At 43.5% G+C, this 16481-nt stretch overlaps 1 protein-coding gene across 3 annotated transcripts in view; it reads left to right on the top strand.

Moving 5' to 3' along the window:
* fhit (fragile histidine triad diadenosine triphosphatase) overlaps positions 1-16481 on the top strand; it is a 397577-nt gene that overhangs the window by 125952 nt on the left and 255144 nt on the right. For all 3 annotated transcript variants that reach the window (XR_013790805.1, XR_013790806.1, XM_079510118.1), the window contains exon 4: positions 666-794. Coding sequence is in view for 1 of the 3 variants with exons in the window: in XM_079510118.1 (XP_079366244.1) it covers positions 674-794 (121 nt within the window). In the remaining 2 variants the exon portion in view is untranslated. The remainder of the gene's footprint in view (positions 1-665; positions 795-16481) is intronic.

The raw sequence follows: 16481 nt of genomic DNA on the forward strand, positions 1-16481 counted from the left end.
AAAAGTCCTGAAAATAAATAATAACAGTAATCTTCAATATGCCCATATCTTGACACATCGTTTGGTGCTTGAAAATGAAATAAAATAAAATACTGGTATATATACAACACATACTCACATAGTCACATATCTATATCTGTCTGTCTGTCTGTCTGTCTGTCTGTCTGTCTGTCTGTCTGTCTGTCTGTCTGTCTGTCTGTCTGTCTGTCTGTCTGTCTGTCTGTCTGTCTGTCTGTCTGTCTGTCTGTCTGTCTGTCTGTCTGTCTGTCCATGTATATATACACAAATAAGACAGTAACAGTATTAATATCCACAGCCAAAGCCAAAATAAAGTGAATGAACAAGGAATGTTGATTTTATCCATCAAGGTTAGTGGTATCACTTCTGTCAAGGAACCCTATGGTCAAGGTGGTAGCTAATTAATTTTACCGTGCCAATTGATGACTAATAATAATAATAATAATAACAGCCTATTATGCAGGGTAAGCTAATGTAAGTAAGATGACCTTACTTAGAGTAAGACTTTATATTAAGGTCTGGTCTATACATGTTTTCATGTCATCTCAGCCCTATAATAACATGGCTGGCTGTCTACTACGAGCACAAAAGCTGCTCCTGCCTTTCGCCCCTTGACCAGTCAGCTTGACCTCGTTTTGTTTTCTCAGGGCCTTCCATGAACCAAGAGGACATGTCGACCGTGCGCTTTGGACAGCATCTCATCAAGGCCTCCGCCATGTTCCTGCGGACGGAGCTGTCTTTCGCGCTGGTCAACAGGAAGCCCGTGGTTCCTGGCCGTATCCTTCCTATTAGTGGGCTGTGTGGCGACGGCACAGGTACGTACTGAGGCGTCGGGTCCTCTCACTTTGCACAATGGACGGCTGTCGCATCTCCACTTTACGTGTCTCTCAAGCATGCTGTGCTCAATGGAGCACTTTTGTAGGCCCGTGTGGTTGCTTGGCAACAGTTGTTATGTTATGTTTAGTGAAGTGAGCCTGACCTTGATATGAAGGCTGAATAAGCAGCTGTTTACTGCATGCACGCATGCACGCACACAAACACACACACACACACACACGCACACGCACACGAACACATGCACACACGACCACATGCACACACGCATGCACACACGCATGCACACACACACACACACACACACACACACACACACACACACACACATGCACACTCACATGCACGCACACAAACGCACAAACACGCACGCACGCACGCACACACAAACGGTGGGTAGGCGACTGCAGTTTCCTGTAACGAAAGGACAAATACCCGTCACTTGTTTAATCTGAAAGGTAGAAATTCATATGGTGTTTGTTTTGTTCTCCAACTCAATTCGTAACAGCTGTGTTAGTTTGCCATTAAATGAAGATGTGCCTGAGGAAAGCACGCGTGGTCGAGGTCATATTTCTCTGTCTGCTTTCTCTTCCATTCTTCTCCCCATTGTACCTGTAGAAAAAATGCCTCCATTTTTGTGTATTAATCATCACTTTCAACTAGCTAGAGCAAGAATCTTGCATTCATTTGCATGATTTCCATTGCTGATTTGCTTTGAATAATGCACTTATTCTCTTTCTTGAATGATAATCAGTTCTTGGCTCCATGCTGGAGTTACTCAAGTGCTGCTCAGTCCTTGCATAACTCATCTATGTTTAGATTAACTTTGGACTGTGGAAGATTTCTCACCACATTATAGGACATTGCTGTATAATCCTTAAAACTGGGGAGAGGCGGCCTATGTTCTAAGGCCACACATTAGCATTATTCAAATATAACACCCCTTCTACAGTCTGTAGACATTAGAATAATGCCAGAGAGCAAAAATCCTGAGAAGACGCTGTGATTATCACCCTAGATGTGAAAGGCCAACCCTTTCGCTTCCTGAGGGGGAGAGAGAGAGACAGACAGACAGACAGACAGACAGTCAGTGAGAGAGACAGAGAGAAGAAGAGACTGTGAAAGAGGATGGAGGCAGAGTGAAGCGAGAAAGACGTTGAGAAAGATGCCATTTGACATGAACATCTGGGAACTAAAGTTGATTGTTCACTTGGAAGTGAGTGTTTGTGAGGCAGTGAAAAGTTATTATAGTTGACTATGCAATTGACAAAACATTTTAGTTAGCTGAAAAAAGAAGGAAAAAAAGGCTTTACAAAACTATCTACGGTAACTGAAACTGCATTGGCTTCAAAATGAACTAAAATACTATATTCATACTGTACATCCTCTTTCTCTACCTAAACCGACATTGGACGACATTTAAAAAAGTCACAGGTCGCCAAGATCGACATTGGACGACTAATCATTTCAGGTTATTATTAATCCAGAATCGCCAGTCTTATATTTGCCGGTTCTTGGCATCTCCGTCGCCTGGCAACGCTTTGCTTCCGCGTTGTGACGTCATTGCGTCAATGAATGTTTTCGCTCTGTCCACTCTAACTAAAAGCACGATCTTTAGCGGCGTTTTTTCTTGAAATTGAGGCTCAGATTGAGGAGATCATACAGAACATGGATGTTTTAGGAGCCTAATAAAATATCCCTGCGACCTCGCGGTTATTATATTTGCTTTTCTGACCAAAGAATAATAATAAATACCGCTCGCCCCGGAAATGACGCCCCGGTTATTACTTCCGGTTCACCGGATCAGCTTTTGGGCTCTTCAAAATAAGACCTCGTGGCTGAAAAGCTTGGCATGAGAGATCTTAACCTTGAACTTAACCTTGGCAGAGAAAGAGTTCTTTTTTTGTCTATGTCAGTAAGAGAACGCATCGCAGACGCGTTGTGAACTTGGAGATGGGCTATATTCTAACTATTTTTCTTTTTTAATCTCGCACATGACTACCAGGCCATATCACATAAATAAACTAAAACCAAGACTTTTCACAAAATGAAACTAAACTAACAAACCCGCTTTAAAAATGAATTAAAGAAAATTGAAAACAACCTAAAAACAAATGAACATTTCAGAACTAACTAAACTAAACATAATAACCTTGAGGAAGAGTTGGTCTTTAGTTTTGGCTATGCTTACTGATTTAGCTACAGTATATCCAGACTACAAAACCAAACAAAAAAAAACTGTCTTTATCAAAAGTTCCAAAGTACCTTGACTTTGAGGTACTTTATCAGCGTCTTGTCAGGTTGGGACAAGTACAGTATGAGAATGAGAGATGTGTTGAATTACACACTCGGCGAACACTCCGATGGCCAATTTTATGATGCTATCCAAAATAATTGGGTCGCTCTCAAAGTCTCAATGACTCCCATCATTATTGTCCAATCAGTTCGAGAGGCATTTAAATAATTAGGGCATTCAGGAATTAATTAAACATATTCCAACATAAACCTATTCTTTTGAAAAAGTATTTTTGAGTGGTGTAAACCACCCCTACAACTGGCTTTGTTAGTTTACGTGTCTGTCTGTTTGTCTGTCTGTCTGTTCGTACCAAAAAATGAGCATGGTTGCTATGGTCACCCAGTTCACACGGGTGTGATTTCATTACGTCAGACATTACGTCAGACCACAGCTGATCAGTCTATATAAGACCTTACACCACTCAGTTCACACGGGTGTGATTTTTTTTAAAGACAATGGCGGCCAGGCCAGACACCAGTCCACCTGTCACCTCATGGGAAGATTCCTTTCCCTCCCTCTAGTTAAATTAACTATACAAATGGTTGTATTCTTTATTTTAGTTTTTGTATTCATTCTATTTTCAGCTAGATCACGTTTCAGAGCAAAGAGAGGGGGCAGGCAGGGCAGGGCAGGGCGGCAGGGTACGCCATTTCTTCCGAGCTCTCAGCGTCTCCCATGTCATTCAATTGAAAGATGTTTGCATTTGCATTTCAAGTAGCCTATTGAGAATCTTTTGAAATAGTAATAATTACAAATGGTGCTAAACTAAAACATAAAAGGCATATTTTACTGTATTAGCGACCCATAAAATCCATCCGAGACCCACAAATGGGTCAAAAGTGTGTTCATATTTTAGCTTTTCATATTACTCCCCTAATTTTATTATAGCCCATCTGACAAAATGTAGTTTTGGGGACCTTTTGCAATGCGCTTTTGACGCACGCACAAACAGACAGACAGACAGACAGACAGACAGACAGACAGACAGGCAGGCAGGCAGGCAGGCAGGCAGGCAGGCAGGCAGACAGGCAGGCAGGCAGACAGGCAGGCAGGCAGACAGGCAGGCAGGCAGGCAGGCAGGCACGCACACACACACACACACACACACACCCCCACACACACACACACACACACACACACACGCTATTTAAGTATTGATTTGTAAGTGAAGCAAGCTGGCAATTCTGAATTAATAGTAACTTAACATTATGCAGTAGAAGATAGACCACATTAGTAGCTTATGATATGCGATGTGTCATCTCTATGTAGTGTGTTGAACATTTGGCCTATAATGACCCTCATTCAATCATGGAGGACAGGTTCCACTTGAATTACAAAGATAAAGATTCTATTACTTGATGCTGTGGAGGCCTCGGTCTCAGAATTGTAATATAGGGCATATGGATGTGAGGAGTTTAATATGTACAGTAGACTCGTGGCTTATCCATAAAATGCCATTTAATTTCTGCAGAGCATGTGAGATTGGGGATACAATTAAACAAAGTAAAAACATTATACAATTCAAAAAAAGGCTCAAAAATGCTATATTGGACAAATACAAAAGTGAATGACTGAAGCATTATTGATTTAACTGCTTGAGTTTTATTTTTGTACTGTTTGATTACTGTGTTCAATAATGTGTTTCTTCTTCTTCTCTGACTGTTTGTTTGTTAGTTTTTTTTTTTTTTTTTTGTCTTTGTCTTTGTCTTTGTCTTTGTCTTTGTTTTTTGTTTTGTTTTTGTTTTCATTTTAAATTCCTCCTACAACTGTACAATGTATTAAGGATAGGCACTAATAAGCTCCCAGCTTCCGCCTATACCTTTTTTCGATCATGTCATATGAGTTTAAAACATTCATCTTGTAATGTACTGCATAAGATCGAAATAAACCATTCAAAGATTTGCCATGTTCTAATGGGGTGCGATCCAGCGAATGTTCTCATGAAACATTATAATATTTGGCTATAATAGCAGGAGGCTTGGATGTGGAGACTTGAGTGTTTGAGCATGACGCTCTCTGGGAGCAGTCATAGAACACTGTGTCATTACGGGGTGTTGTCGGCAGCATCAAACTATGCATAATCACCTCTTTCAAGTGCATTATTGCTTTTATATAACCACCACCTACACATGTGGCCTGTTTGGAAAGCGTTCGTTAAAATAATAGCTGGCTCCCTGGTTCCAACCAGAGTTGACATTGTTTGCAATAATTGTGTCTTTGATCATTGTGATTCATCAGTTCAGTTGAGTTTTATTTATTTCCAGCTGTTTTGAACAACAAAGTGCATCTATACCAGGGGTTCTCAACGTTTTTGGCCGGGGACCCCCGGAAATGCTTTGGCAATGTCTCTTTTTTTTTTTTTTTAATAATTTGGGGACCCCCTAAAATAATTTGGCGACCCCCCGAGGGGTCGCGACCCACGGGTTGAGAACCCCTGATCTATACAATGTGCATTAGTGCAGTTTGGGCAGGGCACAATCACAAAATAAAAAGTCCAACGAACGCACAGAAAGTCCAACGCACAGGTTGTCAAGTCCATTTGATATAGTAAAAGTGTCCAAGGTGCTGGAAAAGGGGACAGGGAGAAGCATACCGTAATGCTTAATCGATCCCTAAACCCTGGCTCGTTTTGCAAAAAACATAAATGGATAAATAAATAGAATGCAATAAAGTGTCAGTGTTTACAACACACTTCAAGAAATACATAATTAACATGGTATGTTTGCATACATTCAGACAGCATACCCTCCCACACTCGCACACTATTTGTAACAGTATTAACCAGTAAGATGCCCTGAGGGCGAGAAGCACACATCCGCCTGGGTGGTGGTATTGCTGGGCGAGCATTGGCGCTTTGGGATGGGATGGGGGTCAGATCAACATACATATGGAATTAATTCTGTACTGCAGATATGGAGCGTGTCTTGAGTGTACAGGGTTTGATGGGGTCAGATCAACATATGTAATGTCATAACAGGTCAGCTCCATATATGGAGATCTAAGGGTGGCACCGGGGGCAGTGTCTTGAGAGTGTACAGGGTTTGGGCGGCTGTGGGCGGCTGTGGGCGGCTGTGGCTCAAGAGGTAGAGCAGGTCGTCCAATGATCCATGGGTCGGCGGTTCGAATCCCGGCTCCTCCTGGCTACATGTCGAAGTGTCCTTGGGCAAGACACTGAACCCCAAATTGCTCCCGATGTGCTGGTTGGTACCTTGCATGGCTTCCGCCGCAATCAGTGTATGAATGTGTGTGTGAATGGGTGAATGTAATGCACAATCTATGTAAAGCGCCTTGGATAAAGGCGCTATATAAATGCACCATTTACCATTTTATGTTTGATGAGGGCCCAGGTAGGGCCAGGCCTTAATTTTCGGGTCCGTTGAGAACTCGTACTAATAACTTTGGGGCGGGCACGTCTAGAGTTGGAATGGACAGGTATCAGTCAAAAGGGAGACATCGAACAGGAAGGACGGGTGGGGTGGGATCAATTATGGAATGTCAGAACAGGTCAGCTCCATATATGGAGATCTAAGGGTTTGAGATCAGATCAGATGTAGAGTTGCTGGCCGGCTCCATATATGCAGATCTAGGTGATGATCCAGTCTTCTCCATGTATGGCTATGCAGGGCTTGATGAGGTCAGTGTCGTGATCTTCATATATGGAGACGGCCATATGGTGGTGTGATGTGTCACGTGGCGTGACCATATATGAAGGCGTGACACGAGGCATGACACGACGCACTGTCGTCGTGTCTATATAGTAAACTGTGTTTACTATGAAAACCTGCATTTCCCGTCAGTCAATCAGTTGATTGAGTTTGTAAATATCTCAGAATAAATGCTTTCCTTTTGAATTGATTGATGTTAATTATATTGAACATTAAGAACTATGGAAAAAAAAGCAATAGAATAATTTCGGCCCCCTCCGCGCATTAGAAAGACATTTTGATTATTATTATAATTATTATTCTTTTTTTGGAAGTGAAATATCCATTTAAATGAATAAATTCCATCTCAATGTTTAGGCAAGTTGAATTAAGTAGTGCTGTTAGTTTGTAAACGTTTATGTAAATGCGATGCCTCGTACAGTGAAGTGGAATCAAAAGAGAGTAGGATAATGATGTGTTTACCACAGCAGCAGGACTTTGTTGGTTTGATAGCCTCACCGTCGGATGCCCTGCAGATAGCAAGACGTTCACTTCACCTCTTGATGTCAGCGCTGCTCTTGTTCACAGCATGCATCTTTTATCATTTTGAGATCTCGTTCGGTTTAAAAAAAAACACAGGCCGAAGCCAGCCAGACTTCTACAGCTCCATGCGGTGCCACCTGCTTCATAATAATGCATAACATAATTTGATATGCCATGTATTAGGATTCACGAATCAAGAGATGCTGCCACTGTCTGATACCTGCCATGCTCAAAGGATCACTTCCCACCCCTTTTGCAACCAGATATGTTATTTTAATGATGTTTGGAAGACAAGAAACACTTTCCTGGGGGGGGTTTATGTGGGTAATATGTGTTTTTAGATATTTTAGTATTTCAAAGTGTCCATGGTGTCATGGACACTGGTCTCACTTCCTTCCTGGATCCACATTCCCTATCCACAAGGAGGAGCAGTACACCAGAGCATTCATGGGAATTGTAGTCCAGGAAGGAAGTGAAGTGGAAGTGGTGTCCATGACACCATGGACACTTTGAAATACTAAAATATCTAAAAACACATATTACCCACATAAAAAAAACCCAGGAAAGTGTTTCTTGTCTCCCAAACATCATTAAAATAAGATCTTGTTGCAAAAGGGGTGAAGTGTCCCTTTAATCTGGTCTCTAATCTCATAAATGTATTCCTTGCCTCATCATAAACTAACCGCTGCTCTTAAGGCACGACACCATGGCATGGCATGAACAACTGATTGTCGGGCAAGCTTTTACATCACGGAAGGGATAGGCACACCTTGTGCAAGTTGTGTGTTTGACATGAGGTTCGTCAGTGAATAAAAATGACAATTGAAGTTGCAATATTATAATAATCATAATACATTAGCTTGATCTCAGTCATTGAGTGGAGCTAGGTAGCTTGCATAGTTTGCAATAACATAATGTATTATGCATAATATTTTAAAATTGGCTTAAGGGAGGATCAGCCAGCCAACACATCTTTTGTCTTCTTCTTTTTCCCTCATTATTTTATTTACATTATTCATTCATCCATTTAGTAATTCATTCATACTCAAATTTTCCCAGTCATTAGCTGTTGCAGTGCCGTCATGGCATCATGGTAAATGTCAATTGCTCTGTGGATGTTATTTTTCCTCCACTCATGTTTTCCATCTTACAGGCAGCTTTCTCAAGTAGATCAACCCAATGTGACAGGAATTTAAATAATGCACACAGAAGGTCAACAGCTGACTAAACCTCACAGAGTTCTTACGTGTGTACTGAGAGATTTCACACTATGCATATTGAACACAAGAGGGAGGGGAGTGTGTTATTGCAAATAATATCACAGCTGTGATCTGGTTACAGACATCCAGTGAGTGTCGTAGACCATCACATTATTTGTTATTCCTTCTGAGCTTGAGGCTGACCAATTCAGATGTTACCGAGGTTAGCCGTTCAGTGCACACACACAGACAGACAGATGAAACGCATTTCTTACGTTTCAAAGGGAATGCTTTTATTTTGCCAGTGCCAACGATGAACTAACCAAGGATTTGCCTGCCTCTCCATCTGTGCAGTTATAACAATAACGTTTTGAATTGTGTTGCGACGCAGATGGAGTCTAGGGCACAGGGAGAAACTCAACAACACAGATGGAACATGTGAAAAAAAAAGGAATTTATTGAAGTGATGTACACTGTTAAGCTCCAGAAGGAGGACGAGTTGTGCCAGAGCAAATTAATAATTAAAACCAAAAGGTACTAAATGCTAACAGCTTTGTATTAAAACTAGGGCTGTCAATTTATGGAATTAATTTGATTTAACGAATGACCCGCACCATAAGTATACCATCTTTCCACCCACTAATGGTTGATTGTTGGTTGATCCAAACAATGATCCACATACATGGAAACAACCTGTCCGTTCCTCCGTAAATGGGGAAAAGACACAGGTTATTGCCACAAAACGCTGCTGAAATCACATAGCATAACAGGGTGGGAGCGAGAGAGTCATTTGTCTTTTCAATCCCACAAAAGTATACAGAGAAAATGTGCATATTTTGGGCATAGTTACGAATAGTGATTAATCATGATTAATTATCAATCTGTGATTCATATGATACAAACAGAAAATGACAGGGGATTTACTTGGAACTACCTCTCATTTTCTGCGGTATACAATGTGGTGTGTCACTTCATTGATCAATTTCATGACTTTTGCAGTAAAATAACAAACATAACAAAATGGTCCCGTTTTGTTCTACCCTGGGTAAGGGTATGTCAAAAACTAAGGATCTTTTTGAGGGTTTGTACCTGCACTAATACACAAAATTCTCTGGGTATCGAGTTTGGGAACGTTTGGGAAACACCGGTATACTGGGACTGGCCCATCTGACCAGCCCGTTGTATTCTGGCACTGAAACATTATGAAACATTTCCCTAAGGCACATTCTCACCCTGTATTATCCATACACTATAGGCCAGTGGTTCCTACACTTTTTCATGTCAAGGACCCCCAAATTGTCGCTAATTAGCCCGCGGACCCCCCGCCCGGGGACCGGCATTTGAAGAGAATATTTTTACGTCTCTGATTCTCAACCCGTTTAGGGTAAGGACCTCCAGTTTGACATGCATATTAGTCTACAGACCCCCATTTGATGGCATTTCTATCTCTAGGACCCCCAATTTATATTGTAAAATCAATGTTAATTTAACTCTGAGAGTGTACAAATGGAACCAAATGGACCCCTCAGAGTTACAGACCCATAAGGGTCTATTTGGTTCCAAACTATCATTTAGCTGGGGACCCCCTGGAACTCCCTCAAGGACCCCTGGGGGTCCCCGGACCCCACTTTGGGAACTACTGCTATAAGCTACTGATTTCCAAACCTGCTAATATATTCAGTCAAACAATACAAACCATAACATGCCCTGTACTTAAACAGCACTACTGAATAGAATAACTGCTGCCACGGTGAGCAGGCTATATCTTCTATCCATAAGAAATTCAGTATGATACAATACTTACGACTAGCCCGTAGCACTTGCCCTAGCCTCGACGACCTTACAGGCGTCTGCATACTAGGCTCAACTTGTGTAACTTAGATAGCATTTTATGTAGACTAGACATACTGTAGCACTCTATAGTGTATATGCATAGTTTCATTATACAGATATTCCACTGTTAGGTTCTTAGGTCCTTACGTATGATTCATGATGACTAGTATTTTTATGTATTTGATGTATTACCATGTTTTTGTTCTTGCTTAATGTAAATCACTCTGGATTAAGAGTGTCTGTTAAATGCTTAAATTGTAAATTGACATAATGTTTAACAAGCACAACATAATGAAGGCACCACCCACTGTCGGTAAAAATCGTAAATCAATAAATGCACAACGAGACACCTCCCCAAGAGAGGGTATTGCATATTGAGATCCACAGTTCAGCTCCGTGTGCTCCTTTTTATGGCCGTTGAGAAGCACTGATTTAGGCCATAAAAAGGAGTCATCGTATTATTTTGTTTCTTTACAATATTGGGAAACAAATGAGTTTCCATGGTGATACAGATAAATAGGAACCATTGAGGAACCCAATCGATTGATCATTATAATTAACATGCAGCCCAGCCATCTGACCACTTAACACGTAGTTAAGTGGCCACATATTAGGGCCGCGAAGGCTTTAGGGAATTTCAAGTGGGCCCTGATCCAAAAACAACTGGCCTAAAAAACCCATTACAACCACGTTGTCACTTCAATGGTTAGGACTATTCTGGATTGAATTCTATTTAAAACTTTTAAATGGATATTATGTAAAAGATATCCTTTGTCATCGATAAGAGGCACGTTTTTTATATCCAATCCATTACATGCTGCTGCAGCTCACAATGATTAACATAAACATTTCAAATGTCTCCAACCGCTTATTTCGTGGATTTCATTACGTTTGTAAATTAATGCAGAGGACACCTGAGTGCTCTCTGGTATGTTTGGAAATTCAGGGTTCACGGTGGCCCGTTCAGAGCTGCATAGATCGCACAGCAGCTAGGCACTCGAGATGGAGAGATGGCTTGTCCTAGCATCTCAACATTATTATCCCCAAACAACGGCCTGTGCCGTCATGCAACCATTTTCATGGGTTGCGAGGCATTTGTATAATGCCTAATGGCATGGCGTCTGGGAGATAATTAATCATAGAAAAAGTGCTCGTCGGAGCACAGGTCTCCGCCAGGTCAGGTAGGTTATTGTGGCCTCCTCGTGGTGCTATATAACAGGCCAATGTGAAAAGGGTGGCATTTCTTCCTTTGTCTAGTGTGAATGTGCGTGCAAAATTTCATGGAAATCACATGCTGCGTTCATGTCATGTGAGGTATTTTGTTCAAAACGGACCAATCCTGCAAACTTTGGAAGCCAATATTAGCCAATCAGGATGGAATATGAAAAATCAGACAAATCTGTCTTGATCACATGACTATTCAGATACTGTGTACTAATTTCTGTGATGTACCTCCAAATTACTTTCACTTCTGCCCATAGGGTCTGGTTGGCAGTGAGGCTGAGCATAGGGTCTGGTTGGCAGTGAGGCTGCCCATAGGGTCTGGTTGGCAGTGAGGCTGCCCATAGGGTCTGGTTGGCAGTGAGGCTGCCCATAGGGTCTGGTTGGCAGTGAGGCTGCCCATAGGGTCTGGTTGGCAGTGAGGCTGCCCATAGGGTCTGGTTGGCAGTGAGGCTGCCCATAGGGTCTGGTTGGCAGTGAGGCTGCCCATAGGGTCTGGTTGGCAGTGAGGCTGCCCATAGGGTCTGGTTGGCAGTGAGGCTGCCCATAGGGTCTGGTTGGGCAGTGAGGCTGCCCATAGGGTCTGGTTGGCAGTGAGGCTGCCCATAGGGTCTGGTTGGGCAGTGAGGCTGCCCATAGGGTCTGGTTGGTAGTGAGGCTGCCCATAGGGTCTGGTTGGCAGTGAGGTTGCCCATAGGGTCTGGTTGGGCAGTGAGGCTGCCCATAGGGTCTGGTTGGCAGTGAGGCTGCCCATAGGGTCTGGTTGGCAGTGAGGCTGCCCATAGGGTCTGGTTGGCAGTGAGGCTGCCCATAGGGTCTGGTTGGCAGTGAGGCTGCCCATAGGGTCTGGTTGGCAGTGAGGCTGAGCATAGGGTCTGGTTGGCAGTGAGGCTGCCCATAGGGTCTGGTTGGCAGTGAGGCTGCCCATAGGCTCTGGTTGGCAGTGAGGCTGCCCATAGGGTCTGGTTGGCAGTGAGGCTGCCCATAGGGTCTGGTTGGCAGTGAGGCTGCCCATAGGGTCTGGTTGGCAGTGAGGCTGCCCATAGGGTCTGGTTGGGCAGTGAGGCTGCCCATAGGGTCTGGTTGGCAGTGAGGCTGCCCATAGGGTCTGGTTGGGCAGTGAGGCTGCCCATAGGGTCTGGTTGGTAGTGAGGCTGCCCATAGGGTCTGGTTGGCAGTGAGGTTGCCCATAGGGTCTGGTTGGGCAGTGAGGCTGCCCATAGGGTCTGGTTGGCAGTGAGGCTGCCCATAGGGTCTGGTTGGCAGTGAGGCTGCCCATAGGGTCTGGTTGGCAGTGAGGCTGCCCATAGGGTCTGGTTGGCAGTGAGGCTGCCCATAGGGTCTGGTTGGCAGTGAGGCTGAGCATAGGGTCTGGTTGGCAGTGAGGCTGCCCATAGGGTCTGGTTGGCAGTGAGGCTGCCCATAGGGTCTGGTTGGCAGTGAGGCTGCCCATAGGGTCTGGTTGGCAGTGAGGCTGAGCTGCCCATAGGGTCTGGTTGGCAGTGAGGCTGCCCATAGGGTCTGGTTGGCTGTGAGGCTGCCCATAGGGTCTGGTTGGCAGTGAGGCAGCCCATAGGGTCTGGTTGGCAGTGAGGCTGCTCATAGGGTCTGGTTGGCAGTGAGGCTGAGCATAGGGTCTGGTTGGCAGTGAGGCTGCCCATAGGGTCTGGTTGGCAGTGAGGCTGAGCACACTCACTCTGCCCATAGGGTCTGGTTGGCAGTGAGGCTGCCCATAGGGTCTGGTTGGCAGTGAGGCTGCCCATAGGGTCTGGTTGGCAGTGAGGCTGAGCACACTCACTCATGTATTCTTTCTCTTGCTGTTGGTAGTCGTAGTGGCTGCAAGTTTTACATATTTACGTACCGTTAAATATGGCATAAGGTCCTAAATAGTAACAGTGTAATTCAGGAGTTCAGTGGATGAAAAAGTTATTTATGGGGGTGACTTGAGGTAAACATGTTTGAGAACCACTGCAATAGACACTAATTGAAAATGGTACTTTCGAGAAAAGGAATAACAGGTGATGGGTGGGAGTATTTTCTAACCTCTCAAATTACACAGGTGATTAAATGTTCAAACACCAGAACGATTGATTTTGTTTTCTTTGAAGATTTAATTGCTGTCTGATAGATCACGTACCTGGTAGCTTACACAAAATATGCCATTCATGTTTGGCTCTGTATTGACCTGTAATTAGACTTTATTTTGAGTTGATGGCTCATTCTATTCTTGTGAGTAGAATGAGTTGAGATGATGAGGTATGTTTGTGGGTTTTGAGGAGCTTGCTCATTGTAGGTTGTGGGCAGCCTTTTTGACTTTTGCAGGCCTTGCAAAAAAAGACAAAAGAAAATCAATCTGCCGTGTTACATTTCAACATTTACTGTCTTATAGTATACCAGTAAGACGCCTGAGGGCAAGCCCTTTAGGGCGAGGTCGTGCACGCATCCGCCTGAGGGCAAGCCCCTTAGGGCGAGGTCGTGCACGCATCCGCCTGAGTGACAGCAGACTGCTGGGCGAGCACTGGCACTTTGGAATGGGGGGGTCAGATCAACATATCCTCCTGGGTGACAGCAGACTGCTGGGCGAGCGCTGGCACTTCGGAATGGGGGGTCAGATCAACATATTCGCCTGGGTGACAGCAGACTGCTGGACAAGCGCTGGTGCTTTGGCATGGGGGGTAAGATCTTAATTTCCGGGCCTGTTGAGGACTCTAGTTTGCGCCGGCTGCCGGGTGAGGCTGCACTAATAACTTTGGGGCGGGCCCGTCTAGAGTTTAAATGAACAGGTATCAGTCAAAAGGGAGACATCCACGAGGAAGGATGGATGGGGAAGGATCAACATATGGAATGTCAGAACAGGTCAAGGGTTTGAGGTCAGATGTAGAGTTGCTGGCCAATATTGATGACATCAGAGAACTCCATATATGGGCTTAATATTGATTACATCAGGGATCTCCATCCCTGATGATGTCACGTGATGTCTTGTGCCCGACCAACACACTGATGGGAAATGCACGATTCCATAGTTAACTGCGACCTTCGGTCGTAATTAACCACTTAAACCCTACAGTACTTAGGGCAGATTCACACTATTATCTCGGGTGCGCACTCGGGACCACTTGGCAGACGTTGTGGTAGTGTGAATGCTACCATGGCCAGCGGGGACCAGGCAATCGTATTCGGGAACAGTTTGAATCAAACGGACTGAATTTGCCTTTAGTTCACCGACCATATAGTCACCCAGTGCTCTATACTATATCTGCACCTTTTGTTTTCATCCATAACACTAGGGTTCAAGATGTTAAGGTGAATAAGATCAGCATTTCTGGGAGGGGGAACAAGTACTAGTATGACTATTATTGGCACAAGGATGATTCATGGCACTCAAGCTATATTACTCTATACATGACCTTCGAGACTTCATGTACTGATTGTACTGATTCATGATTACTTGATTTCCGGTTTCGTCATCATAACGTGACGGCCTCGTCATCAGCTCCCGGATAAATCCGCTGTTTCTTTTTAATTATTTTAAAACGGCGAATTAAACCCATTAAACAAATAGCGAGAATGTCGTATTACGCGTGGTGGAACACTGGAGTAAACAATTAGCGGCCGTCAAACTGTTAATTGATTCAATTATGATTGATTTGTTTTCTGCTGCACCAAATCCGGTTGTCTGCCAACTGGCTGTCGTTGCTACTTTTGTGTGACATTTTATAAAATAAACATAAAAAAGATGTCTGCCTTACAGTGACAATATGCAGTGAATCATCAATGCAGAATAAGTCTAATCCCCCTAGCAGGATGTACAACCAGCACACATACACTTCCTACAGCAGGGGTTCTCAACGTTTTTGGCCGGGGACCCCCGGAAATGCTTTGGCAATGTCTCGGGACCCCCGCCCCGCCCCGCCCCCTCCCGACCCCCAATATAAATTGACTGCTACAATAACCTTAAACCATTTTGGGCGGGAACCCCTTTTGATGTTTTAAGCATTGTTATAATTTAGCTATTGAAAAATAGCAGATCTACAAGCTCGTAGGTCTGCTATTTTAGAAAAATCGTGAAAATAAAATTTAAAAAAAATCTTTTTTTTTTTTTTTTTTTTTTGAAAATAATTTGGGGACCCCCTAAAATAATTTGGCGACCCCCCGAGGGGTCGCGACCCACGGGTTGAGTACATGACTGTTTCCTGGTTTATGTTGATCTGTTTTCTTATCCAAAACTTTCTCCAGCACTTACTACTCTGCTCACAAAACATTTTTCAATCTGCCGATTACGCTGCATGATGTTGCCGAGGTTGACAAGGACGTTATAATGCGTCTTATTTTCTCCAAACAGCACCATGTCTATTATGAAAGAGCATTATGGAACAGTGTTTTGCAGTGACATTACATTGAGAACATTTTAAGCATTGTGCTTTATTGTGTTTTTCTTTGGAGAACTCCAGAAAAACAATTGAATGGGTTAGACGATGTGTATTTGTTGAAAAATAGGACAAAGTCTCATTTATTTTGGCATTTGTGTTTTGTGAACTATTAGGCTTCGCTGCATTTCTTTTGAATGTGAGAGACGGACAGACATACCATACATGATGGAACTATGATTGATTTCAATAGAGTGGTAATGATGAGTGTAGCTGCAATCATAGTCCCATATAATGAAGTAGTGATTCACTGCAACACTTCAAAGAGTCTGACAAGTCAGTGGCGGATGAAGAGATTGTCATTAAACGGACGTCATCATGCAGTTGTTTACGTGGGGTACAGATGGTTCTGCCGTTCTGTGGGTTGCAGAACAGTCTGACAAGTCAGAACAGTCTGACAAGACAGAACAGAACAGTCTGACAAGACAGAACAGTCTGACAAGACTGTGGCGGACGAAGAGATTGT

The sequence above is a fragment of the Electrona antarctica genome (genome assembly GCF_951216825.1).
Source record: "Electrona antarctica genome assembly, chromosome: 9".
Taxonomy (NCBI): domain Eukaryota; kingdom Metazoa; phylum Chordata; class Actinopteri; order Myctophiformes; family Myctophidae; genus Electrona; species Electrona antarctica.